Source organism: Ailuropoda melanoleuca, chromosome 6 (assembly GCF_002007445.2).
Source record: "Ailuropoda melanoleuca isolate Jingjing chromosome 6, ASM200744v2, whole genome shotgun sequence".
Lineage (NCBI taxonomy): Eukaryota > Metazoa > Chordata > Mammalia > Carnivora > Ursidae > Ailuropoda > Ailuropoda melanoleuca.
In genome coordinates this window covers 124,768,626-124,794,753 of record NC_048223.1, presented here as the reverse complement: position 1 = coordinate 124,794,753, position 26,128 = coordinate 124,768,626, and the positions used below count along the sequence as shown (strand labels likewise).

General features: G+C 50.6%; 1 protein-coding gene across 1 annotated transcript in view; it reads left to right on the top strand.

Annotated features, from left to right (window-relative positions):
- C6H10orf90 (chromosome 6 C10orf90 homolog) overlaps positions 1-26,128 on the top strand; it is a 65,313-nt gene that overhangs the window by 33,168 nt on the left and 6,017 nt on the right. Inside the window, 3 exon segments of the mRNA XM_034663639.1 lie at positions 7,716-8,006; positions 11,076-11,275; positions 13,331-13,508. Coding sequence (XP_034519530.1) covers positions 7,716-8,006; positions 11,076-11,275; positions 13,331-13,508 — 669 coding nt within the window.

Here is a 26,128-nt window from a genome sequence, read left to right as displayed (position 1 = left end):
GTGGGCTGTAGTGGGGGTGATGTCGCTGCGTATAGGCGTGGGGGTGATTTCATTGGTTGAAGGAGCAGGAGTGATGTCACTGGCCGCGGAAGTGGAGGTGGTGGTCATCGGCTGGAGGAGGGGAGCTGACATGGACGGTCCTTGGCATGAGGGCAGGAATTTTGTTGTTTTCACTGCTGTATCCCAAGTGCCCTGTGACAGTGTCCGGCACATAGTAAGTGCTCAGTAGAGGGCTGTTGATCAAGAGGTCAGGCATTTTCTTTGAGAGCGCAAGAGAGACCAAAAACAAGCCTTGCTTTCTTCCTCTCTGGAGCACTAAAACCTCAGACGAAGGTGGTGGGGTAGGACTTGGAAGCCCCTGGCCACACCACACACACACACACACACACACACACACACACGAGCGCATGCACACACACGCACTAACACACACACTAACACACAGTAACGTGCACAGAGTGCATGCACACACTAACACACACCAACACGCACGCACACTAACACACACACGAGTGCATGCACACATGCACATACACACTCACCCTAACGCACACACAGAAGAGCATATGCACACAGAGGATACACTAACACACACACGCATGTGAACACATGCACACACAAGTGCATGTGCACATGCACACTAACACACACTAACCCACGCACATGCACATATAGCACACTAACACACTAACACGTGCACAGAGATCATGCACACAGTTACGCACACACACACTAACATGCACATACGAATGCATGCACACATGCACACATACACAGACACTAACACACATACACACACACACACACATACACACACACACATGCATTCCCAGCAGACATTTCGCTCTGCAGGAGCCTTGAATAAGATTCTCCTCTGCTGCTCCCTTGGACACCTGGCAGATCAGCTTGATTTTTTTTTTAAATCAATTTTTAACGTGCGACTTTACCTGCTTGGTGATTGTCAGAGCACCCAGGAAAAGCAAGAGGAGGAGGTGGGATGAAAGCCTGCCAGAATTATCAAGCAAAATGGAAAGAGCAGCCATCAACAGCCATAAACCTCTCCAAACAATAGTATGTTAACGAACCTGGCTTTTATGTTTCCCTGATGTGGAAGCAGGTGATCCTGTCTAGTTATAAGTGATATCGTAATGGAAATGAAAGAAATAAAGGGAAAAGTGGATCATTCCACAGGAAATGTGCCCCACTTCCCAGAGAAGAATCATTGTGAACATTTTTGAGTGACAGCTTGTCGGTGATTTTAATTTTTTATATGCTTTCCTACTACATTTCAAATTTGATCATTTCTTGCCTTTGTAACTTGAAAAAAGGTTTTTAAAGGAAGTGTGCCTTAATGGGAAAATTATCTTCCCAAATGGTTGCTGTGGGGAACTTCAGCATCAAGTTGTTTTTTTTTTCCAGATTTATTTATTCATTATTTTAGAGAGTGAGAGCACACATGGGAGGGGCGGGGGAGAGGAGGGAGAGAAAATCCCAAGCAGACTCCACATGGAGCCCGACACGGGGCTCGATCCATCTCACATCCTGAGCCAAAACCAAGGGTCCAATGTCCAACCCACTGTGCTACCCAGGCACCCCAGCACACCAGCATCAAGTTTTATGAAAAGGCTTAAAATGTGCTTTTCCCTGCTTCAGGAATAGGAGTCAGGTTTTGGGAGAAAAGATTATGGACAATCCAATCACCGGGGCTGTATTCCCGGAGTGTAAGGTGGAAAGGTGTGATCCAATCACTCCCCGGAACCTGTGTCTCTCGATCCTCCCTTGCAACGTGTTCAAGGTAATCACGTGACAGAAAACAGGCATATATGTGTGTGCGTGCACACTTCTGCCTTCCAAATACTTTTTGTATGTTCTGAGACTTTTGTTCATCAGCCTTAAGACCTCTAGGATTATGACATAATTGGAAAAGCAGCTCTCTTTATCCAGTGTCCTTTCTAGATAGTCTCTGGGAAAGGAGGGATATTACTCATTTCTCTTCGCAGGAATCCCATATATGAGCCTTCGCTGTAAATGAGACTTGCGTGCACTGTTTCCCACATGGTATTTTGCAACTGGACCCCAGAACGATAGCAACGAATATGCTGCGTCTTTCCCTTGCTCTCTGAATACAGAGGTCTCCCGATCCCTGCCTGGGCGTATTTGTGTCCTGACACCATATAGACATCCTAATAACCACTCTCCCCTCCCCCACCGCATGCCGGTATTCCAGAAAGGGAAGGCCCTTTTCGCAGATGATAGCTGCTGCTCCCACTTACAAGTCAGCGTATTTCTTGGTGGCCCCCCTCCCCCGTTAAGCCTACTTCTTTAGGGAGAGACGGGGTTCTGATGTTTGATGCATATAGCAGAAGAGACCTGTTTACTGTCTAGGAAGGGCTGGCATGGGCAGGAAATCTCATTTCCGGAGAAGGAAAGGGCTCGTTCCTCCTGTGTTTCCTTCGGCCCAGCCGCCTTGGGACGCCCTTTCATCCTTACCCTCTGTTTCTTAGGTTGCCTGTCTATTCCCCTGGGCTCTCCCATTTCTTCTCTTTTCTCCTCCCCAAGGCAGCAGCTCTAGCTTGGCTCCTGCTGTGTGGCTTGGCTCTGGGGTTTGCTGCTCCCATCCTCTCTGCCGGGAGCTGTTTATCCCATTTGCTGCCCGCCCCCTCCCCTCTTCAGACTCCCGTCCTTGGCTGCAGCAGCTCCACATGGAAACGGAGCAGAAATATGCTGAAACAATTATCAGCGACTTTAAACAGAAGGCTGGATTGGGTGGGATGCGGGGTCCCAAGTGGAGACCCATTTCCACGTGAGCTTTCACCTGCAGCCCGAAGATGAAGCCTTGACATGTAAAAAAGACAAAACATCCAGCAGCCTTGCTCATTGCAGAAGGCTCTTCTTTATTTTCTCTCTTGGTAGTTTCTCGGTGGGTCACCAATTGACTTGACTTTAATTTCACCTTGTGCATATTGTAATTGGAGGTTTTCTGTCTCTTTGGTGAAAGGAGCAAAGCCCTTGCTGAAGAAGTTGTGTGCTAATGAGCGTCCGTGGTGCTGCCTCCCCTCTCCCCACAACAGCCTCTGTGTCCAAAAATCAGCATGCCTGGTGCAGAGAATGCCCTATCTTTCCCCTCAGCGGCAGCCTCCTGGGTCCCTGTGCCAAAACTGGGGACAGCAAAGTCCTGCTGAAAGCGAGGAGAGTCTGCGATTGACCCCAAGGTGCCACGCAGAGTGGCTTTCCGATTGACACGCAGTCGGTCAGGCTCACTTCTTCGGTTTCCAGTGAGATGCGGTGCTTATGGGGTTTGCTGGAGGAGTTCAGAACTGTACAGAAAATGCAGATGTGAGAGCTTTAATAAGGTGGTTACCTGGGAGGGCAGTCGGGGCTACAGTGCAAATAACATCATCCTTTAGGAGATCCTCAGGCTCGCCTTGTAGCTTAGAAACTCATGTTCATATCGATGACCCGGAAAAAACGACAGAAGCTTCAGTTACTCTGTTTCTAAGACCCGGTGCTTTGTAAGATGGTCCAACTTTTGAGGCGAGAAATATGCCCACCAGTAATATTGAAATACGGGAGGAGTGTATGCCTTGGATGCAAGGAAGCGGGCTTTGTTCAGAAATGTCTCTTGGACTCACTGGCTGGGTTCAGCGTGCTGGAAGAAGGCAGGAAGGTGCACAGAGGTAGCCCAAACCCTTAGAGAGGACCTTGCTAGGAGCTGCGTTCTATCTTCAACGCCAAAACATGTAAAACAAAATCTAAACTAATTCAGAGATAAATGACTCTAAAGTGTATTCTGTATGTGACTTACCTGCCGTGGGCTCTTCATCCCCAGACAACTATCCTCTCTGGCTCATGTGTGTGTTTTCCCATTTTTTTCACTCTTCGTTGGCGATTCACTGACAGAATCTGGCTGTTGTGCTGGTCCTTCTCCTTAGCAAGCACTGCCCATTTTCTAGCTTCTGCTCTGAGCCAAGTTGTCACAGGCAGGATCGTAGGCTGGTGGGGGCTAATGGCTCGATAGAGGCTGATCTAAGAACATGAAAGATTAAAGTGGCACCCAGGTAGCTCAGGTGGTTAAGCGTTGACTCTTGATTCCGGCTCAGGTCATGATCTCAGGGTCCTGGGATCGAGTCCTGCATCAGGCTCTGTGCTGGGTGTGGAGCCTGCTTAAGATTCTCTCTCTCCTTTTGCCTCTCCCCTGCCTCCCCCTGCCACTTGCACGCATTCCCTTTCACCCTCTCTTCAACAACAACAACAGCAACAAAAAGAACAGAAAAGATTATGCGTTGCCTTAATATTTGGAAAGAATCAGTGCAGTATCTTTTTCTATCAGACTGGTTCATTATGCTCTTTTCTGGTCAACGGAGGGAGAGTGTCTTGGGGAAGGGGCACCTTTTGCTCATGTTGTGCTGAGGACCTAGCAGTAGCCTTGCCTATGGTTGGCCGTGATGCTATGTGTGTCCCTGAGGTCCCCACTCCCTTCCCTGCCCTGTGCTTAGGTCGGCTCAGGCCCACATCTCACCGCAGAGAAGTGTCCTGCTGCAGCTTACCCCTAGGCCTACAGCTACACGCAGTGAGGGCAGAAACCAAGTCCAGAGCAGCCCACTCCCCTGGCTCTCTTCCTGCTGGCCAGCCCTGCCTGCTACCCAGACTGTGGGCAACCCCTTGTCTTCCAGACTCATTTGTGGCTTACCTCTGTCTTCCCAGAATCACGCCCCATCAACCCTCAGGGAAGCTGTGGCCGAGCCAGCCTGCTGATCTCTCTCCTCCCGGAAGCTTTTGAGTAACAGGTGCAATGACATCCTCACCTGAGAACAACTAGCTTTGACCTTGTTGTTGGTATTGGAAATATATTGTTTATGGATACTGACGTAGGTGGGAAAATTATACCCAAGATAATCGTGACTGCTGGGCAGGGTCTTTGGTTGCTTTCTGTTCACCTCCCGGAGCCTGGCCCAATTCTGGATAGGTGAGTTCGCTGTATACTTGAACTGTAGCAGATCAACCCATAGGGTAATGCATTTTATTTTATTCTATTTAAGATTTGATTTATTTATTAGAGAGCGAGCGAGCACACAAATGGGGGGTGGTGAGCAGAGGGAGAGAGAGAAGCAGACTCCCCTCTGAGCAGGGAGCCCAACTCGGGGCTCGATCCCAGGACCCTGGGATCATGACCTGAGCCGAAGGCAGACGCTTAACTGACTGAACCACCCAGGAGCCCCCGGTTAATGCATTTGAGAAGAAGCAACAGAGGGAACATTACTATTTCAAGGAAACCCTGCAGTGCTCCAGCTCTTCCAAATTCCAGCTCAGGAAGGAGGCTTTGAGTTTGAGACCAAGAAATAGAAATGCCAGTCAGAGGCTGCTGATTTACTCACGCTCTCTTAAGACTCTCAAGACAGGCAGAGCCGGCAGTGCAATGGGCCATCACTGGGGTGATAGGGTTTAAAACTGAGGGCGTGAATCGAGAACTCTCAGTCCAACCCGCATGCAGGGTTCACGGGGAGAAACAACGCGCGCATGCGTGCTTCATGAAGGCCCATCTGAGGGCAGTTTCATGGCTGATGGTTGTACTTCAGAATCCACAAAGAGAGATCTGATCAATAAGTTGTCAGAAGAGCCCTTCTTGGACTGCATATTTTTCTCTTCTCCAGCACACCAATTACATTGTACTTTCTGGGAGTTGTTTTAACTCTTCCAAGTCACAAGTGGACCACCTGACTTGCACAGAATGGTTCACGTAAGAATTTACAGTAAACCAGATCGACAGATAACTGACAGGGAGGAGGTAGGTCAGTCTCCCTCAAAGAGCCCGACACCACTATGAAAGCAGCAGATAGGGACTCTGCCACTGACCGCTGATTTCGTTTTTGATTCTTTTAAGAGAGCTTCTCGTAAAAGGAAGCAACATAGGAAGGAATAACTATGTTGAGACTTTTTGCTTATGCCATTTCATACTTAAACAGAATTGGCAGCTTTTGAAATAAAAGTTTAGAAAGGTATTTTCTGTATAAATGAGCAAAGCAGATCCTTTTCCGGAGGAGGCCCTATGTCCTCTCCAAATGACAGGGCCAAACATAACTGCCATCTTCTTAGTACCCCCCAATGTGCTGGGACCCACTAGGTGCTTTCCTTAATTTTGCCTGTTTGTTTATGAGTTTATGAGAACGTGGAAAGCCGGCTTTACCCCCTGTGGGTTCACTTGCCCCAGATCCCAGAACCAGGGAGCACACTGGGAGGACCCTCTGTGTCCTCCCTTCTTCCTGCATCGCCACACCCAACCTGTGCTCATTGTCGGGGACACCAAGGCTCAGGGACAGAGGGGCTGGAACGAAGTGCAGACAACGGAGATGTTTTAACAGAGGTTCCCATTCTAATCAACCCCAGGTGGTCACAGACGCATTTCCTTTTTGCACAGGACATTTGAGAAAATATTGTAAGAAGCTTCTAAGAGTCCTTATTATTCCAGCAATTCCTAGGACTCCTTTTCTCCTTGGTGCCCAAGGAGGTTGGGACATGTGCCCATGGCAGTGGGGGCTCTCTCCCCCAGGTGGGACCCTGCCCCTTGGGGGTCATTAACACAGGAGCTGGTGCCTGGTGAAGAGCCACTGCCTTATTTAAAATGAATAACTTGTAAACACTTAGAGAGTATTCCAAAAGGAAAAAAAGAAACACCAAGAGTATAAAAGAGGCCAACAGTGAAAAGAAAGTCTCTCCCCCACTCCTAGTTCCTGGTCCTGCGCCGCCCTCCAGGTCCCGAGGTGTCCAGCACCTTCTGGGTGCTTCCAGGGATGTCCCGAGTGTATAAGCACTTACCAGTGGAAGCACACCTGTGCACGGTCCCGCATTTTGCTTTGTCCACTTGACAACACTTCTCTGAGATTATTTGCCCTACGCTGTTCCTTTGCTGCAAAGCGTGGGTGCACCGGCATCTAGTAGTCCCCTGTGGACCGGCAGCCGGTGCTTTCTAGACTTTTGGTGTTACGGTGTGGCGACAAGCAGCACATTGTACACATTCTGGTGCTTTACAAGAAGTCTGCACCGTGACCTCGTAAATTACCTCCTACCTCTGTCCCGGCCATAGCACGGAGCCTCCGTCAATGTTTCTGCGTTAATCACGATAGGTCACGTTTATTAGGTGCTTACCCTGTGTCAGGTACTGTGTTAAACACCTTACACGGATCAGTATTTTTTCATATAACCTCGATTTTAGTTAATATAATGTTATTCTATAAAAATTATATAAGTCTATAAGTGTGTTATTACATACATATATGAACTTTGTATGAAAACAGATATACTAGTAAGTAATATTTAATGTGATTACCTCGATTTTATAGACGGGGCCGGACACCTCAGAAGTGGTAGGGGTGGGATATGAACCCAGATGCTCTGGCTGAACCACCCACTCTATTACCTAGAGTTGAGAAAGTCGTTTGCGTTTCTAAGGGCACTGGCGAGCACAAGTCTTTAGACCAGATGCACGAGGGTGGTCTATACAGGGAGCTCCTCAGGGAGCTGGGGGAGTCCTACCCAGTCGGGTGATCACGTGATGAATGCCACCAGAGCATCTGCGCACTGGCCCCAGTGGCTCCAGCTCTCTGGGGGCAGTACTGCCACCTGTGTCCCCATCTCCAGATGAGCAAAATGTGGAGAAGTCAGTACATTTGATGTGCACTCGTCAGATGTTTTGAGCACAACTCTTGTTTTATTTTTAGTAGAAGCAAAGGTATTTTCTGGAAGCAGCAAGAAGCAACAAGGAGAAACACGTGTGACTTTGTCTGCTCCCTCAGTGGAACAGGAGCTGGTTAAAGAGTTCCTTCCCAATGGGTGTAGCTCTCCAAGCAACAGCTGTCAGCCTAGCAACTTCTCTGAGCCCTCAGAGAGTCAACAGCAAAGCTTCCTGAAATCCGGAATCACTTTATCTGGGTTTCTTTGCCCCTTACAAGATTTATGCACATCTCTGCAGGAAGACAGTGAAGTTCAGATAGAAAGAGAGTTTCCCAAAGGTAAGGAGCAAGGGAGGTAGGGTTGAGGTGATTCCTCCTTGATATTCATATGGAAAATTGTATGATGTCTTCCTGAGCCCTGGTTCACACAATCTCACCTCATAAAGCTGTCCTTTCTGGACTGTGTGAGCTGACAGCAAGCAGGACATGCAGGTTTCCATGGCAGGTGAATTCTCCCTCCCAAGCATGGAGAAGACAACCCCGTGTGGGTCAGGGATTCCAGCCCTGCTGTGTGCCAGGGCAGTGTCCACCGAGGCCGAGAGGAAGGCCCCTCCCGGGTGCATGGCAGGCTCCCAGGCTTAGCTGAGGAAGGTTTGAGATGCTGATGTGGCTGCTCTCGGGTCCACCAGGCTGCCCGTGGTCCTCTGTGCCTGACTAGCAAGGATCGTGGCTGAGGGGTGCAGGCCCCACAGTGTCCTCCAGCTAGGTCCCAATCTGAGCCTCGCACCGATGAGGGCACCAAGAATTCCAGCCTAGCCATCCCTTCTCTAAGGCCAAGCAGCTGACCCCCTGTTAATACTGCAGTGAGCACCACTATTGAAAGGAATATAAAGGTAGGATAGAAAAGAGATCTGTGGTGCTCAGTTTTCAGTGAGGAAATTTAGATTTCCTATCACTCTAAAGATTTTCCTGAACAGCTATGGATGAGGACAGAAAGGAACCCACCAGTTTATATAGCTTTGGGATATAAAGGTTAAAATGGCTATGGTAGTTGATAAAACTACTTTCACTGGGGAGCCAAGTTCATCCCTAGCTCTCCATCCATTTATATGTTAAAGAAGTATTTATTAAACACCTACTATATGCACACCTAGGGTGTGCCAGTGACTGTGCTCAGTGCTCCCTGCCCTCCAGGGCCGGAGACACCAGGATCATTACTGTCAGGAAGCTGTAGGTGGCCGCAGGTGCCCCAAGGAGGGGCTGGACAGAGATCTCCTCCTCAAGGAAACGATTCTCGGCAGGGACTTGAAAGCTGACTAGAAGCTTACAAATCAGATCTGAGAGTGAAGAGCATTGCAGACTGGAGGAAAGGCACGCACAAAGCATGGAATTGATGGAAAGAATATGGTTGATTTGGGATCCGGTGGGCCAGAGTGCTGGGGGGGGCGGAGGGGGCTTAGTGGCAATCTGAGTTCATGCGGTCAAGTTGGAAAGTCCTTAAAACCCACTCGGGGTTTGGACCGAAGGCAAGGCCAAGCCTTTGAGGGGCAGAGATCTAATTAGGCATGTTCTGAAGGAGACTGTCTCCTGGACAGTGGTGGGGATGGAAGGGAGGGGGTGAGCCTGGGGGTTGAGGCCCTGCCAAGGAGCACAGACTGGTGAGGAGAGGCCACAGTAGTGAGACTTTGAAGATACAGGGGAGCACGGATGTGAGCACTGACGAAGACAGACATGCCTACACCGCCCTTGGGTTGCGGGGTCTGGCGGTGGGGTGCAGGTGGGAAGGGCTGTAAGGCATCCCTGTGGGTGAGGTGAGCCAGAAGAAAGTTCACAGCGAGACATGGGGACAGTGTGGTGGCAAGTGTGATTAACTCTAGCTGCAGGGGGCTTGGGAGATCGATCTCTGGGCCGGTCGGTTGGGCCGGAAGCAGGAGTAGGGGAGCAATAGGGAAATCCTCCAGAAAGAACAAGAGTAAATGCCCGAAGGAATGAAGGATAATGATTTGAGAACCTCTAAGTAGTATGTTGTTGGTGCAGAATGGAAGGTAATAGTCGGAAATGGAACATTCACCACGAACAAGATGCAAAACGCTGGGCTGCCTGTGGGACCTGTAGGTCTTAAGGAATGTGGGTGGATTTTGCATACAGAGAGGACAGCTGGTTCAGGTCAGAGAGGATCCAGGCATGAATGGTGGATGTCCTAGCAGGGGTTTCAGATAAGAGATTCAGGGGACCATGGCGAAGCCTCCTATGGCCCCGCGAGCCTCCTACTGGCCACCTCACCACTCCCAACACAACCAGCTCCTGGCAGGCTCCTGGGCCGCTCCCATGGAGAGATGCCAGGTGAATCTGACATGGTCCAGCCCTCGAGGGAGTCACAGGCTTGTGGGGTGAAAACATCCTGCTATGACCCTACCCCGTAACCATGCTGCTAGGTGTGTGAAGTGTGTTCTGCTGTGGGAGCACACAGCTGGCAGGATGCAGCCTGCTTTGAGAAGGGGGGCACTTCGTAAAGGATTGGGGCTCAGCAGGTTGGAGGTCACTGGGTACAGGAATCAAAGGAGCTTTGTGGCAATAGAAGGGCATATGGGTGAGGTAAGACGCTATTGGGTTTCAGAGCTGGGGAGGCCTGGGGAGGCTATGTTGGGGGCACAGTGCGGAGGGGGGCAGGGGATCTCACGCAGGAAGAGCGGGCTAGCACGGACGGAAGGGACAGTGTGTTCCTGGTGGAGCAGTTGGTCAGTAAGTGGTCAGTGAATATGTATTAATCCCTCCTTCCGTATGCCAGAGGCTGCCCTGCCCAAAGTCCTGTTGAATCGATGCGCTCCCTGACCTTTTCCTCAAGGGAATGTCAAAATGGTCCCAGGAAGTGGCCAGATCCAGCATCGAGAGAGAGAGAGAGAGAGAGAGAGATCATTCCTATTTTACATGTAAAGCCAGTGGTGGTCATTGGCAAATGAAGGGGAGAGATAAATAATTGAACACCGTTTTTCTGTCTTACATCATTAGTGTAGCAAACTTAAGATAAATTAATAACACTGTCCCCAAACAACTGGGCTGTAATAATTGTACAGGACGCACTTAATATGAAGCTCAGAATAGAAAAGTTTCTTTTCATTGCGAACAAAGGTATTTTGAACCCTGGAAGCTGAGGGAATACCTCCATGGTGTAATTAGCCAGTCGCAAAGTCTGGCTGCCCACAGACATTCCTCCCTGTGACCAGGGCAGCTGGCGGGTGGGGGGGGGGCAGGAGTCTGTTGAAGCAGGATCTCATCGGCTTAACGAGGCCCATTAATAACCCACTGGTGTTTCTATTTTCCAAATTGTCTTCTGTGTCTCATGGCACTGAGGAACCAGGAGAAAATCCTACTGCCCTTCTAAATGGAATTCTAAATCTTCTCTCCTAGGGGATTACAAGTGCTGTGACTTGGTTGTAAAAATAAAGGAATGCAGGAAGAGTGAGGAGGCCGAGCCAGCGAACCCCGAGCCAGTGCCCCCGGAGCCAGTGCCCCCGGAGCCAGCGCCCCCCGAGCCACCAGAGACCCCTGACCTGTCCGAAGACTGTTCTGAGGGTCAACGAACACCTGTAGGCTCCTTGACGTTGCAGGTAAGGCCCTCTGTGCACCCTGGCTTGATCCTCACGGAGGGGAGACCCCCCCCGGAGAGTCTGCAGTGGGGGGCACGATCCCACTTCCGCCTCTGAAACTGGATGCTTGACTCCCCTTCCTAATGGCTGTGTGACTTTGGGCAGGACCCCAACCTTCTGGGCCTGTTCGACCATGTGAGCGATGGAGAAACGATGTCCACTGCTGGGTTAGAACGAGGATCGCATAATATCCGTAGTGACAATGATCACAGCAGCGACAGCATCTCTTGACAAGTTACGGGTGACCCTGGGCAGGTCACTTCATAAGCCTCAGAGCCTTCCATCCGTACCGCCCCCTGTAGGGCACGGGTCCCTGTGATCCAATCCTCACGTAAGGATATTAAACTTTGGAAAGATTAAGAAGGTTGCCCTAAATCACATGGCCATGAGCTCAAGGATATGAAAGCTTTCGTTTGGTGTCTGTTCCTGGTTGTAGAAGTAATATGTACACATTTCTTAAAGTTCAGAATTACACAGACATAAAACTTAGAAGGGCAGACAACTCCGAGAAAGCTCCCGCTAGCAGCATGTTGTATCATCAGGCGTACTGTCTAGGAAAGTACTTGATAGGTTGTAAACGTCGCTGCAGATGTGGAGACGGTGCCGTTGGCTGGTCCCTGCACCCCGGGGTCCTCAGTAGGTCCATGGTAGGAGACTCACGATGCCCCCGAAACAGCCACACTGGGCCTATAGGCTGTGCCAGGGGCTATCTGTGCTGCCTCAGTGTGCCTGGGACCGAGGGACGGTGCCGTGGAGACCAAGTGGCCAAGAAGATTCCTTTCCTGGCACAGCTGCCGAGGCGACTTCCGTGACACAGATGGACCCTGAGCTGCCCTCCCCGTGGGAACGCTGAGCTCCCAAAGGGCTGGGAGAGGAGCAAGGCAGAGGAACACGTCTGCCATGGCAGCAAATCCGTGTCTTACTCTGCGCGGGGATCAGGGCAGTGGCGGGAGGGATACAGGGTGGGCGAGACATGGCCCATGCCGTCCAGGAGCTCACAGCCCAGCATGGCCATCGATGTGTATGAATCTGTCGTACGAGGTGGTCTGTGAGGTACCACGAGGCTCAGGCTGAATGGGGGAGGCCAGACAGAGCTTACTGGGAGAGCTGGAATGCTAACTGACGGGTGTGGCTGGGGTATGCCTCCAGGCAGTGGAACAACCTGAACAGAGGTCCACGAAAGACAGTGTGGAAAACATGTGGGGGTCCCTCGGATCCATCAAACTGCAATGAGCCTCAGGGTTTGCATCCTTCAAATGGGGGTAAATATATGTGCTGTTCAGAATCAATGCGGGGATCCCCAGAGACAACAAGTCCACATAAAGCACGTAGCCCAGTGTCTGACAAGGAGCGGAACGCATCAGTGGTGGTCTCTCTTTTTCAGTGGACCCGAATACGTGGCTTAGTGCATGCGTGGAGGGGGGCGTGTGCTGAGGGCTGTGGCCGAAGTGGAAACGTGGCCATGCAGACGTCCCCTAAGAAGCTGGCAGAACCAGTTCGCAGGGGCAAAGATACTTTGCCAAATTTTTCTTCCTGGGAATAGACATTCCTGTTAGCCAGGATTGCTGTTTCTCCTGAAAAGCACGTATTTCACCCTGGGGGATGAGCTCGGTCAGAGCGTGAGGCTTCCAGCCCCAACAGAAGCAAGTTACTCACCACGCCTTCGTTCCTTCCCCACCCATGTCTCTGGAATATGCAGTTCAGGGCCCTCAGATTTTGGTCTGTTGGAAACGGAACGGCTTGACGGGGAAGAGGGGGTGGGTAGAAGTGTGCCAGGCAGTCATGCTGTGGCGGGGCCCTCGGTGCTGGCTGGGACTGGCCAGCAGGACCTGCGTCGTCAACGTGTCTGTCAGACTTCACACGAGGCCGTGGCAGAAAATCGTGGTGTGCGCACGCGGAGTGGCTGTTGGTCTTTGCATGTTGTGCTTTTGATCAGCTTCTTGACCAAATCAGAGGGATGAATTTCTTGCCCGCGTCACTTGTATTAAAAATAAACTATTTTCTTGCTGCTATTAGGAAGCGCTGGAAGTCCATAAACCCCAGTTCATTTCTCGCTCCCAAGAGCGGCTAAAGAAGCTAGAACACATGGTACAGCAGAGAAAAGCCCAACGGAAGGAGAACCTGGGCCAGAAGCAGAGCGTCTTCCCTGTCCGCGCCAACAAGAAGCAGTTCACGGTTCCCCACCCGCTTAGTGGTAAGCTACAGGGGCCTTGGGAGGGCAGGTGAAATGGGGGGGCGCGAGGGGCCGGGACCGTCATCCGCGGCGATGGTCCAAATGATACCCGCGACATGCACCGGACTCAGGTTTGCTCCCCACATCTAATCCTCAGTATCGTAAAGCCTGCTCCGAAAGCCAGCCCGGTGTGGGAGCTCATGTAGGGCACTGGATTCGGCAGAACTAACTTGGGACATACATTTACCACTAGAGCTGGGAAAGAAGCCACACAACTGTAGCGGCCAGGGTAGCAAGTTCAAATTCTTGGCTCCTAACAGACATTTGCAAGAGATCCCCTTTGCCCTTTATAGATTGCAAAACAGATCTCAGGGTGAGAGGTTGACTCCAGCTTGTCTACGTCAACATTCGTCATCTTGAAACCCTTTCCTGCTGTGAGCTCAGAGTGTACATGGCCAGCTTTCCAAACGCTGCAGAGCCAGTGTCAAGCTGACTCTGCGAGGGGCGGCACACATGCACTCATTAGACAGGGAGTACTCAGGAATCTTCCCTGGGCCAGGCACCATGCTGGGAGCTGGGGATAGCACCATGAGCCAGACTGGCCTTGGTGCTTTCTTCCTGGAGCTTATAAACAGACTATTAAACCAGCAAGAATAACAAGAAGAGATGAGAGCAAAAATGGGGACATCGGAGCACATACGGATGGCCTGCCAACTCAAATCTGAAAATCTGGAGGCCTGGGGGAACCTCCCTTTTATTCCTTTGGATAGAGGAACAAGGTCTTTCTTCCTAGGAAAATGTTTTGGCCCCCAGGAGGTGAAATCATGGGTATAAATCTGGATAAAAGTCCTCTAGGGAAATAACCATATTCAATAAAATGCAGCTTAGCAAACATTACAGACATTGTAGGGGAGCCTGGGTGACAGGACAAAGGGTGTTGTTTCAGAATTCCTGCTCACCTCCTTGGCCCTCGGGCAGGCTGTCTCCTTTATCCACCCCTGGCGCTGCAGGTCATCAGACCCCGCCCGGCAAGGGTGCCTCCTTCTCATGGCAGAGGATTTGGCAGAACACCTGCTGCTCCCTCCCAGTGACAATTTCCAGGATGCTTAAAAAAAAATCAAAAAAAAAAAAGAAATCAGGGGTGCCTGGGTGGCACGGCGGTTAAGCGTCTGCCTTCGGCTCAGGGTGTGATCCCGGCGTTATGGGATCGAGCCCCATATCAGGCTCCTCCGTTATGAGCCTGCTTCTTCCTCTCCCACTCCCCCTGCTTGTGTTCCCTCTCTCGCTGGCTGTCTCTATCTCTGTCGCATAAATAAATNCATAAATAAATAAAATCTTAAAAAAAAAAAAAAGAAAAATCAACAAAACGAACCTGCAAAGACTTCCCCTCTTCGAAAATGCGCCTCACCAAGTGCTTCAAGCTGTTGGCAGATCCAGGCTCGGTTTGGATGTGTTCTCCTGGGGACTAAAATCTCTGGCTCAACCAAGAGCAGTCTGGGTTCAGGGGCAGACTTTTCAAGTNATCAACAAAACGAACCTGCAAAGACTTCCCCTCTTCGAAAATGCGCCTCACCAAGTGCTTCAAGCTGTTGGCAGATCCAGGCTCGGTTTGGATGTGTTCTCCTGGGGACTAAAATCTCTGGCTCAACCAAGAGCAGTCTGGGTTCAGGGGCAGACTTTTCAAGTCACTACAAGGAACCAATGGTCAGCCACGAATGGGAGCCCCCCTCCCCGGCACTTGGATGTCTGCGCTTGTCCCAGGACAGGCTACAGGGGCGCTCATGATGTGTGGGCCACTTGGCCTTGACATTTTTGAAGATCCTGCCTGTTAAAAAATGGTTAACAAATGTGTTGTCAACAAACATAAAGCCGCTATAGAGCTCAGCAGAGTCACGTAGGAACAATGGCATCTGATTAGCTTCCTTTTTAGTCGGGTCCCTTTACTTTGTGTGGGAAGAAACGGGGACCCGGAGACACTTGAGAGCATCTTCTTTGTGGGGCCGTTCCTCAGCGGCAGCGCTGGGTGCTCCCTCCCCTGGGCCAGCTGCCTTCCAGCTGTGTCCCACGGTGGGTGCCGATGCTCCAGGCTTACCATCATCGCCAGTGTCAGAGGGATGCCCGTTGGTCCTCCTGAGAGCTGCTTTAACAAGGGACCACAGGCCAGGAGGCTAAAATAATAGAAGTGTATTCTCTCAGAGTCCAGAGGCCAAAAATCCAAAATGAAGGTGTCTACATGGTTGGTTTATTTTGGAGGCTCAGAGGGAGAATTCATGCTCTGCCTGCGTTCTTGCTTCTGGTGGCTTCTGGCAATCCTTGGCATTCCTTGGCTTATAGATGCCTCCCCGTGTTCTCCGCCTCTATCCTCACTGGCCGCCTCCCCTTGTCTGTGTGTCTGTATGTTCAAATTTCCTCATCTTAGGGGACACCAGTCATGGAGTCAGGGTCTACTCTCCTCCTATGAACTGTTCTAACTCACACGCATTTGCAAAGACCCCGTTTCCAAGTTAATTCACAATCATGGGTTGGGTTGGGGGGTGAGGACTTGAACATGTCTTTTGGGGGAGACATAATTCTACCCACTATGTTGTCCAACTGTGGCATTTTCCCTAAAGAGATCTGCTTACGAGTTCGCATTCAATGAAATCTTTCAATGAAGTTCACTTTAAATGAACATCTTCAACTGTCTGTAATAAAGGGTGATCAGACCCAGTCCGCAGCTTTAAATAACTGAGGGCAAAAGTCCCCCCAATTCCGAGGTAGCCCCAGCAACTAGGATGCTGTGGGCGGGACTTTGGGGCAGGGACTTTATGGCCACTCTGCCGTCCCTGCGGTATTTATGTGTCGCTGAGAGCTTTACACTCCTGTTTGTTTGTGTTAGGTCAGTTAAATCAGACAACTTCTGAAACCGGAGCCTCGTGTGAGCTGGGGCAAGGGAGAAGGGAGTGTTTAGGGCCCCATTAAACAAGTCTACAGTGCACATCTTGTCTTCAGCCTGTCTGCTGGCAAGATGATAAAAGAGAAATGCAGATGTTTTTCTTACATGCTAAATTAGTTAATAAATCATATGCGCGAACGAGCTCTGGCTACAGCGTCAAGACATTGGTTAGAAAGGAAGACGGGTTTGCTCTCCAAGTTGGGCTTGCTCCCTCCCATCCTCGGGGTCCGCCCAGCAGTCTCGTCTTTGGCTCAGGTGGGCGCTCCGGTGGCTGACAAATGCCTCGTCAGGCAGGGGCTGCCAGGACAGTGGGCACCTGACCTGCAGGGACGATGACCGCGAGGACCAGGGGGCCAACACTGCTTCTTGTTGACTTCGTGAATTCTGAGTTTTCAAGGCTCAGGGCAGGGACACGCGTGTGTGTGCATGCATGCACGTGTGTGTGAGTTCACTGGGCTCCCTGATTGTAAATGGGGATTTGCACAAACAACTGAGACTACAGAGAGCCTAGGAAGTAGCCTGATAAAGGTCGTGTTTACTGCCCTGCCTGTCTTTACTGTCTCGCCGGCCGAAGCTTGAATTCCGGGTCCGTACACGGTTACGTCTCTTTCCTGGCCCAGAGCCACATGGGCCACCTTTGTGTGCCCGCAGCAGTGACCCAGGAGCTTTCTCGTCCATCACTTGGCAAGCCTTTCTTGAGAAGCTGCTGTGAGGTATAGTCCCTGGTCTCGGGGGCCTCCCCGTCTCGTGGGGAGAGCACACAGGTAGAAGCAGCACTTGGGGCTGGTGGAAGGTTCTGCTGGGGAGACCCGCAAAGCACACTGGGGTGAGGCCATGCCGGCGCATTGTGGTGCAGGGTGGGGGGGAACAGGATGAGGGGGGCATAAGGGTGTCCGTTCAGCTCGGACTGAACTGCAGAGTGAGGGGCAGAGGGCGAGACAGAGGGGCCACAGATGAGCCCAGGAGGTCTAACAGGGATTGTAAACGCTGTGTCCGAATTTAACGTTATTCTGAGGTCAAGAGTGAGGCAAGAGCGGCTCCAGGCCGGACGGGATGGGCAGCCTCGGACAGGCAGTGGGATGCAGGATGGGGACAGAGGTGACAGGTTTTGAGGTGGCAGAATCGATAGAATGCGCTGACTACTGAATTGTGGAGGGGAGAAGCTGAGAGCCAGGGGAGCGTTAGGAGGAAGGCAGGAGGCAGGCTTTGCTCGCGGTCTCTGAGGTTGTGGCCCGTGCGGTCTGGAACCTCCCTCACCTCCCCACGTGAGGGCTCTTCCTGCTCACGCCACCACGGTGACAAGCCTTCCCCATCATCACTGCACAGCTCCCAGGGTGCCGGGGGCTGGTCGTGTCCCACGGCCGACCCTCACCTGGGAATTGGAATGTTTCAGAACGAGTCCTTGCTTCCCTCTGGTGTAGGTGCTTCGGCACCTGCCAGGAACAGGTGGCTCGGTCCCTGCAGGTGTAGGCAGTGCCACACTGTCCTTTGCTGACCAGTGTGTGGTTCCAGGCTGTTCCCGCTGCAGCTCCCCGGTCTCGCCCTCCTCATCGCTGTCTGGGCTGGGAGTCCGGCCCAGAGGCCCCCTGGATTTCATCCCCACCCTGTGACCTGGACCCCTCCCAGCATGACTCTGCCTGCCCCTTCCCTCCCCTGCTGGTCTTAGCTGTCCTTCCTTAAGTCAGGGTCCCTAAACCACCTCATAGAAGCCCCGTCTGTCTCTCCTTGCCTCTGCCCCACGGAATCCCGCCTTACCTCACTGGTCCAGCCCAAGTCCAGCCTCTTCCTTAATCTCTTACCCCCAAGGCTGTTCTTCTGCTTTCTGTGATACATGACCTGGACTGTGCGGTGTGGAGGGCTTGGCTCTTTATGAATCGCGGTCGCTCCCTGCAGCCCGTTGGGAACCCAGCAATACTCAGATGCAGCCCACGCTGCGCTTCTGCCTGATGGGATCCTCCTCGTGGCCCTCCTGGGTGGCCCCCCTAACCTGCGAATGTGTAGAAAACCCATGAGGAATAGCCCCTTCTTCCATGAAGCTCTCCGTGATACTCCCATCCCGTCCCCTGCCCCCTCCTTCTTCCATTTGAATGCTCACGGCACTTGTATCTCTCTAGATCCCCAAACTTCTTAGCTTCTGCACTTTGGATTATAGGCAGGTGGGGATGCTAGTAAAGTCTCCTTAGTTGGTAAGCGCCGATGGGCGCATGCCGCACTAAGCCACTCCGGGCAGCCCTGCTGCACGTAGCAAAACAGACTGAATTCATCTGAATTGCATTAGCCACACTTCCCAAGGTGATCCAAGTCAGAGTCATTCAGATCACGGACCAGTAGAGGAACGGAATTCTCCGGAAGGCACTGCAGAATTCCTCCTCCAGCAGGTCTGCCTTCAGACCTACGATCTTGGCTGGAGCGGGTATTAACATGAATTTGCATTCGCAGAGCATCGAGCTGGAGAAGTGACCCAGCAGTATGAGACAGCGGGGAAGTCATCGCAGTAATAAAAATGTGCTGTTCATCGTGCAGCAGGCTGAGCCCTGGCCGCATTGTCCCTATTATTGCCTGGTCTCATCTTGTGAATGTTTTCCCATAAAACATCTGAATAAATATTGGGATGTAGTTCTCCCAGTATTACTCACAAAGGAATTTTTTAATGTGCTTATCAGATAAAAGTAATTGTTACTTCATCAGCCTGCAAAGAAAACAGCAGCATGATTTAGCTAAAAGACCATTTCCCTGATTCAAAGATATTTATATGCACACGATTATGGTGTCCTTCACAGACCGATGATAAGGGTGTTGTGTTTTTTCTGAGAAACATGGAAAGAAAAGACCACTTTACATCTGTTGGTTAGAAGGACAGAGTTATTTCCAATTAAAATAATTCAAGATGGAAACCAGAATTACAAAGTAGTAGGGAAAAATAACTTTATGGGAGATTCCTTTTCCCAATTGCCTAGATTTTATTTTCAAAATGATTTCCCTTTTATCTCACAATGCAGCTCAGCAGTAAACCTTGCAGTGACACTGAAGATATAAATCTACTTGGCAATGAGAAGGAAAGTTTATTCATCATCTATAAATCACCACATTTTGTGGTTCTCTAAAAAAATGCTGGCAAACCCTGGAATTGGAGCCAACAATGACTCTCATATCAGCAGTTAATCTTTTGGACTTTCACTAACTGTTGCTGTTTTATGGTGAAGTAGGTGATTTGAGCCATTGTTAAAGTTCCTTTAAATGAGTAATTTAAACTTACCATTTAACACAAATCCATTTTAAAAAAAATGTGGGGAAAATCCACCAGGTTTCCTTTTCAGGATAGATTAAATCATATTCTATAACTACAAANTGAGCCATTGTTAAAGTTCCTTTAAATGAGTAATTTAAACTTACCATTTAACACAAATCCATTTTAAAAAAATGTGGGGAAAATCCACCAGGTTTCCTTTTCAGGATAGATTAAATCATATTCTATAACTACAAGTAACTTTGAAAACTGATGATTATAACTGTTAAAGGCACTGATAAGTCGTGCAACCATGAAGACTGCTTACATTTGTTTGACCTTGTTTCCCCTAAACGTTTTTGACCTTGGAATGCTTTTATCCAATTCTTGAGAGTCTGCTTTGGAAATATTGCTCTAAGAATCTTTGGTAATAGAAATATCTACCATGCTTTGCTAAGGAAACCCCAACTGGAGTTTAAGTCTGCCATTTCCCACAGACACCTGGGACTGTGGAACAGAGGTGTTACTCCTTCCTTGTATGCCTTTGGTCTAGCAGTGCCAGGAAGCAAGGGTTGAGGGCCCTGGGGACCTCTGGGCATTAGAGATTGGTGCCAACTTCACAGTCTGTGGTTGACTTTGCCTCGTTGGATGCTTGTCCATTGATAGGCCCTGCCTAACCTGTAGGTTCCCCTGGCATCTGTAACAATGCCATTATGCTGGTACCCAGCACAAAGTCCATCAGAGGAAAGGAGCCAGTCACATTCCCTTTGGAAAGTGCATCACAAATGTGACAGTGTGAAGTAATGGAAGGAGAGTGCTTGCCTATGCCAAACAGGTAGGAGCGATGCAGAGGAGAGGGGTCACTGATACGGGCTCGCCTTCCTTTGCGGTTCCTGTGGCTTTTATGAGAGCTAGCAGAGAGCCTTGGACCCCTTTGTCCTTTGCTGGGTCTTTGAGAAGTAACCAGATAATACACAGAAATATTAACATTTGTTGTCTTTGGCCATAGGGATGGAGTGCGGATGGAAAGGAGCCGGGGGTATTGGGGGGGCGATGAGGAAGCAAAGGGAATAGAAGAAATTCCCCCCAAACACACCCTTGTCCTCTAGGGGTTCAGTGCCACTTGGGAAGAGAGCTGGTCTGGCAGACAGCTGAAAACCAAGTCTAGAATCACATAGGAAAAGACCCTGAGGAAGTGGGGAAGGAGGGGCTTGGGCTGCTGCTCCTGGTCTGAGAGCAGGGTAGAACCAGGGATTGCATAAAGACTCCATTTTTCTCCAAAAATGTTCTTCATGGACATGTTGGGCTTGGGGATCTTGCTCCTCTAGCCTGGGGAGCTGAAGTTGCAGTCCCCGCCCCATCTGCCTCTGGGCATCAAGGGCTCTCCCATTATGGAGAACTGCCGGGAGTCTCACATGCTGCTGGTGTTCTTGGTGGCTGTTCTCACCACCACCACCCCTCCCCCAGCTCTAAACTCCAGGATGAGTCTCTGCGGAGGAGCTGAGCTCTCCATGAAGAGACCGAGTCACTTCTTTAACCACGAGACTTCATACCTTGCTTCTCACACTGAGCCTGCGAAGAGAGAAAGAGATATCCCAGCAGACCTCTGGTTTATTCTTCTTTTTTTAATGGTTGTATGCCTTCACCTGAAGGATCCGGGAGCCTCGCTGTGTTTCCGAAACACTGACATCAGCATCTTTCTCATGTAGCTGGGTGGTAATTGACAGGGGCATCATTTTCAGATCAATGTCAGCATCTCTGCCGTGTCCGCCACCTTCCAGATCCCCGGAGCAGGCTGCTGACCCGGTGGAACCGTCATTCAGAGCAGGATTCCACAGAAGGCTAGCAGCGATCTGAGAAAAATACGAGTGTTTATGCAGCGAAGGATTTTAGCGTCACAAGAGCACTTCGGAGGCAGACAACCTAAGAGTCTCTCCACTCGCCTTGGACGGTGCAGTGTGTACCGTTTAATTTCTGGAAGGCCAGTTAGTCCAAGCTAGACTACTCTGCTGTTGCCTATGTCCAGCAAATGAGAGGTCCCATCGAAGTGAGCTGAACAGGAATGATCTGCAAGGAACTGGATTTAACTCTTGAAAACCATGATGAAATTACTCCAGCAGCAGGATGGTCAGCTGCTCATTAGCTGGCATAGTGAAAGGCCTTGTGATCTCAGGATGCGCAGATATTGGGGTCTTTTTTAAGGGGAAAACCTTCAGAGATTTTCCCCCCAAATCCACACCCCATCTGTACTCCTTTTGGGGGGCCCAGTCTTTAATAGAAGATGCTGAGAGGTGTAGACTTTGGTACCTACACTCCAGAGTGGCTTGTTGTCTCCCTGCTGGATTCTGTCCAACAGGCATCTCTTGGTTTTGGTGTTTCTAAGGTGGGGAAAGCAGGTACCTGAAGGATTCTTCAAAGCGCTCAGGGTGACAGCAGAGAATGAGCCTCGGGGAGGGCATTGTAGTCATGAATCCAGTGTGCGCTCGATTAGCGCTCGATTATCATTTAGATTACTTGTTCAGCAGGGAGAACGAAGTTTAGCAATCCGAGCTGCAGAGAGGGCTCAGTGTGGAGGGAGAAGAGCCCCAGCCCCATAAACAAGCAATCATGCTGGCATCTGGGTGGCCCTTGCTGCCTCCTGGCGACACCGAATGCGGAGGCCACCTGTCTCTGCGTATGTGTGTATAGGTGTGTGTGTTCACACACGTAGGAGGTGAAGGTTGTTAATAAACACTCACATGTGTTTACAGAGATCGATGGGGTATCGGGACTCAGCTGTTGCTCAGCTCCTCGCCCAGAGCCTCACGGGCACCAAAATCTTGGTAGCTGGGTATCGGCTGACTCTGAAACAGGCAAGGGCTTCGNGGGGAAGGAGGGGCTTGGGCTGCTGCTCCTGGTCTGAGAGCAGGGTAGAACCAGGGATTGCATAAAGACTCCATTTTTCTCCAAAAATGTTCTTCATGGACATGTTGGGCTTGGGGATCTTGCTCCTCTAGCCTGGGGAGCTGAAGTTGCAGTCCCCGCCCCATCTGCCTCTGGGCATCAAGGGCTCTCCCATTATGGAGAACTGCTGCTGGTGTTCTTGGTGGCTGTTCTCACCACCACCACCCCTCCCCCAGCTCTAAACTCCAGGATGAGTCTCTGCGGAGGAGCTGAGCTCTCCATGAAGAGACCGAGTCACTTCTTTAACCACGAGACTTCATACCTTGCTTCTCACACTGAGCCTGCGAAGAGAGAAAGAGATATCCCAGCAGACCTCTGGTTTATTCTTCTTTTTTTAATGGTTGTATGCCTTCACCTGAAGGATCCGGGAGCCTCGCTGTGTTTCCGAAACACTGACATCAGCATCTTTCTCATGTAGCTGGGTGGTAATTGACAGGGGCATCATTTTCAGATCAATGTCAGCATCTCTGCCGTGTCCGCCACCTTCCAGATCCCCGGAGCAGGCTGCTGACCCGGTGGAACCGTCATTCAGAGCAGGATTCCACAGAAGGCTAGCAGCGATCTGAGAAAAATACGAGTGTTTATGCAGCGAAGGATTTTAGCGTCACAAGAGCACTTCGGAGGCAGACAACCTAAGAGTCTCTCCACTCGCCTTGGACGGTGCAGTGTGTACCGTTTAATTTCTGGAAGGCCAGTTAGTCCAAGCTAGACTACTCTGCTGTTGCCTATGTCCAGCAAATGAGAGGTCCCATCGAAGTGAGCTGAACAGGAATGATCTGCAAGGAACTGGATTTAACTCTTGAAAACCATGATGAAATTACTCCAGCAGCAGGATGGTCAGCTGCTCATTAGCTGGCATAGTGAAAGGCCTTGTGATCTCAGGATGTGCAGATATTGGGGTCTTTTTTAAGGGGAAAACCTTTAGAGATTTTCCCCCCAAATCCACACCCCATCTGTACTCCTTTTGGGGGGCCCAGTCTTTAATAGAAGATGCTGAGAGGTGTAGACTTTGGTACCTACACTCCAGAGTGGCTTGTTGTCTCCCTGCTGGATTCTGTCCAACAGGCATCTCTTGGTTTTGGTGTTTCTAAGGTGGGGAAAGCAGGTACCTGAAGGATTCTTCAAAGCGCTCAGGGTGACAGCAGAGAATGAGCCTCGGGGAGGGCATTGTAGTCATGAATCCAGTGTGCGCTCGATTAGCGCTCGATTATCATTTAGATTACTTGTTCAGCAGGGAGAACGAAGTTTAGCAATCCGAGCTGCAGAGAGGGCTCAGTGTGGAGGGAGAAGAGCCCCAGCCCCATAAACAAGCAATCATGCTGGCATCTGGGTGGCCCTTGCTGCCTCCTGGCGACACCGAATGCGGAGGCCACCTGTCTCTGCGTATGTGTGTATAGGTGTGTGTGTTCACACACGTAGGAGGTGAAGGTTGTTAATAAACACTCACATGTGTTTACAGAGATCGATGGGGTATCGGGACTCAGCTGTTGCTCAGCTCCTCGCCCAGAGCCTCACCGGCACCAAAATCTTGGTAGCTGGGTATCGGCTGACTCTGAAACAGGCAAGGGCTTCAGCATGCCTGGCCTGCCAAATTAAATTATCAACAGGCCCCGTGCCTTGGATACCGTCAGGAGCCAGACAACAGATTCAGGGGGAAAAAGGGATTTTCCAGGAATACAGACATTGGCAATTTACTTTAGTAATTTTATTGAAAAAACTGAAAACCCAAACCTCCTCTATTCGAATGTTAATGAGAAGTAAATACAACCATGGTTCTCCTTGCTCTCTATCAGTGAATTGGAGTAAAAACGCTTCAAGGAAAGTCCATAAAAGACCAATAAGCAGGCTGAATATTGTTCCACCAGTCACTTTAATTTCATAAAGGCAGCATTTCCTTCAAAGAGAATTGATAGATGCGATTTTGCTGTATGTTTGCACAAGCGCAGGCAGGATGGTTTCTATTCCTTGAAATGAGGCCCCGATGGGTCCTGCTGCGTGTGTGTGCTTGGAGATCCTTGCTGCAGGCAGGTGCCAGGGACCCTGCTGCATTTCTCCCCTGGGTCACCCTTCCTCCAGCCCCCTCCCTGTCTGTCTCCTATTGTGAAGTCTCCCCAGCACAGCTCCTCCCCCGGAGGGCTGAGCACTCCCCCAGGAGCCCTCTGCCCCGTGCAGACCATTGGTCCTGGCATCCCAAGGCCTTCCTTATCTGACTCTTGCCCTGGGCTTTGAGCCCTTGGTCTTAGTTACCTTTGTGTGCCTACGGCGAAAGCGTAACAGTCATCAAATGAATGGTCACTCCAGCCCGCAGTCTAGAAGTCCTCCCGATCCTTCTCTCCCAGCCCACAACTCACTTAGCACACGGGCAGTGTCGGGGAGGCTGGAGTCCCCCCCCACCCCAGCACTGCCATCTCTAGTCCCCCTCCCCCCCACCCCCATGCCTGATCGACCTTTGTGGCCTGTGTGTAGCTCCTTGACCCAAGTTTGTGTACGAACAGTTGCTGGTCATCTTTTAGCAATATAGATCAGCCCTCCTGTTTAAAACCCCACGTGGGGGCACCTGGGTGGCTCAGTCGGTGAAGTGTCTGCCTTGGGCTCAGGTCATGATCCTGGAGTCCTGGGATCGAGTCCCACTTCAGGCTCCCTGCTCGGGCTCCCGCTTCTCCCTCTCCCTCTGCCTGTTGCTCCTGCTGCTTGTGCTCTCAATCTCTGTCAAGTAAACAAAATCTTCAAGAAAAAAAGATAAAATCTTTAAAAAATAATAAAAATAAAAAACAAAACCCCACGAGTCATCTCCATCTCTCTCACTCTGAAGGAAAACTCCTTAACAAGCTTGCAAAGCGCCTTAAACAGGCATAGAAAACCCAGTTCGGATGGTTCCCAGTCTTGGTGCACAGTGGCGTAGTCTGATAATTCTGGTTCACGTTTCCACCGCCCACACATGTGCATCGGGGTCAGAGTCCCCAGGAGGTTGTTAAGCATACCTGCGTGGAGAATGCTACTGTCTTTGATCTCGTGTCACCTGCTGGCCTGACTTCGCCTCGCGCCTCGTGCCCTCGCTCCCTCACGCTGCATCCATTGTGGCCCTCGCTGGTTCCCCCTACCCTCCTCCTTCTCTTAGGTCCTCCCACAGCTGGTCCCATGGTCATTTGGATTGTGGTTTAAATATCTCCTCCCCCTATGGGCCCTCTTGGCCCACCCAGTCCCCCTTTACGATGTGGCTGTGTTTCGATTCCTTCAGAGCTCTTGCCTGTTACTTTGTAGCCAGTTTGTTAATTATCTGACATGCCCCCCCCCCAAAAAAAAATGAAGTTCATGGTAGAAGAATCTTATCTACTTTTTCTTCTTCTGAGCATCCCCTGGTGATAAAGGAGCTGCGCATTGGATGTAGGAGGAAGGAATATAAAAGAAATAAATTTGGAGTTGGTCTCCTGGGAAGTGGACTGGCGCTCATCAAGCAGGGCCCCCAAACTGTGAATTCTGCAGTATGAGTGGGTGGCCGTGTTCTGAGGTTTACAGCGTGTGTGGACAGGGTTTCTG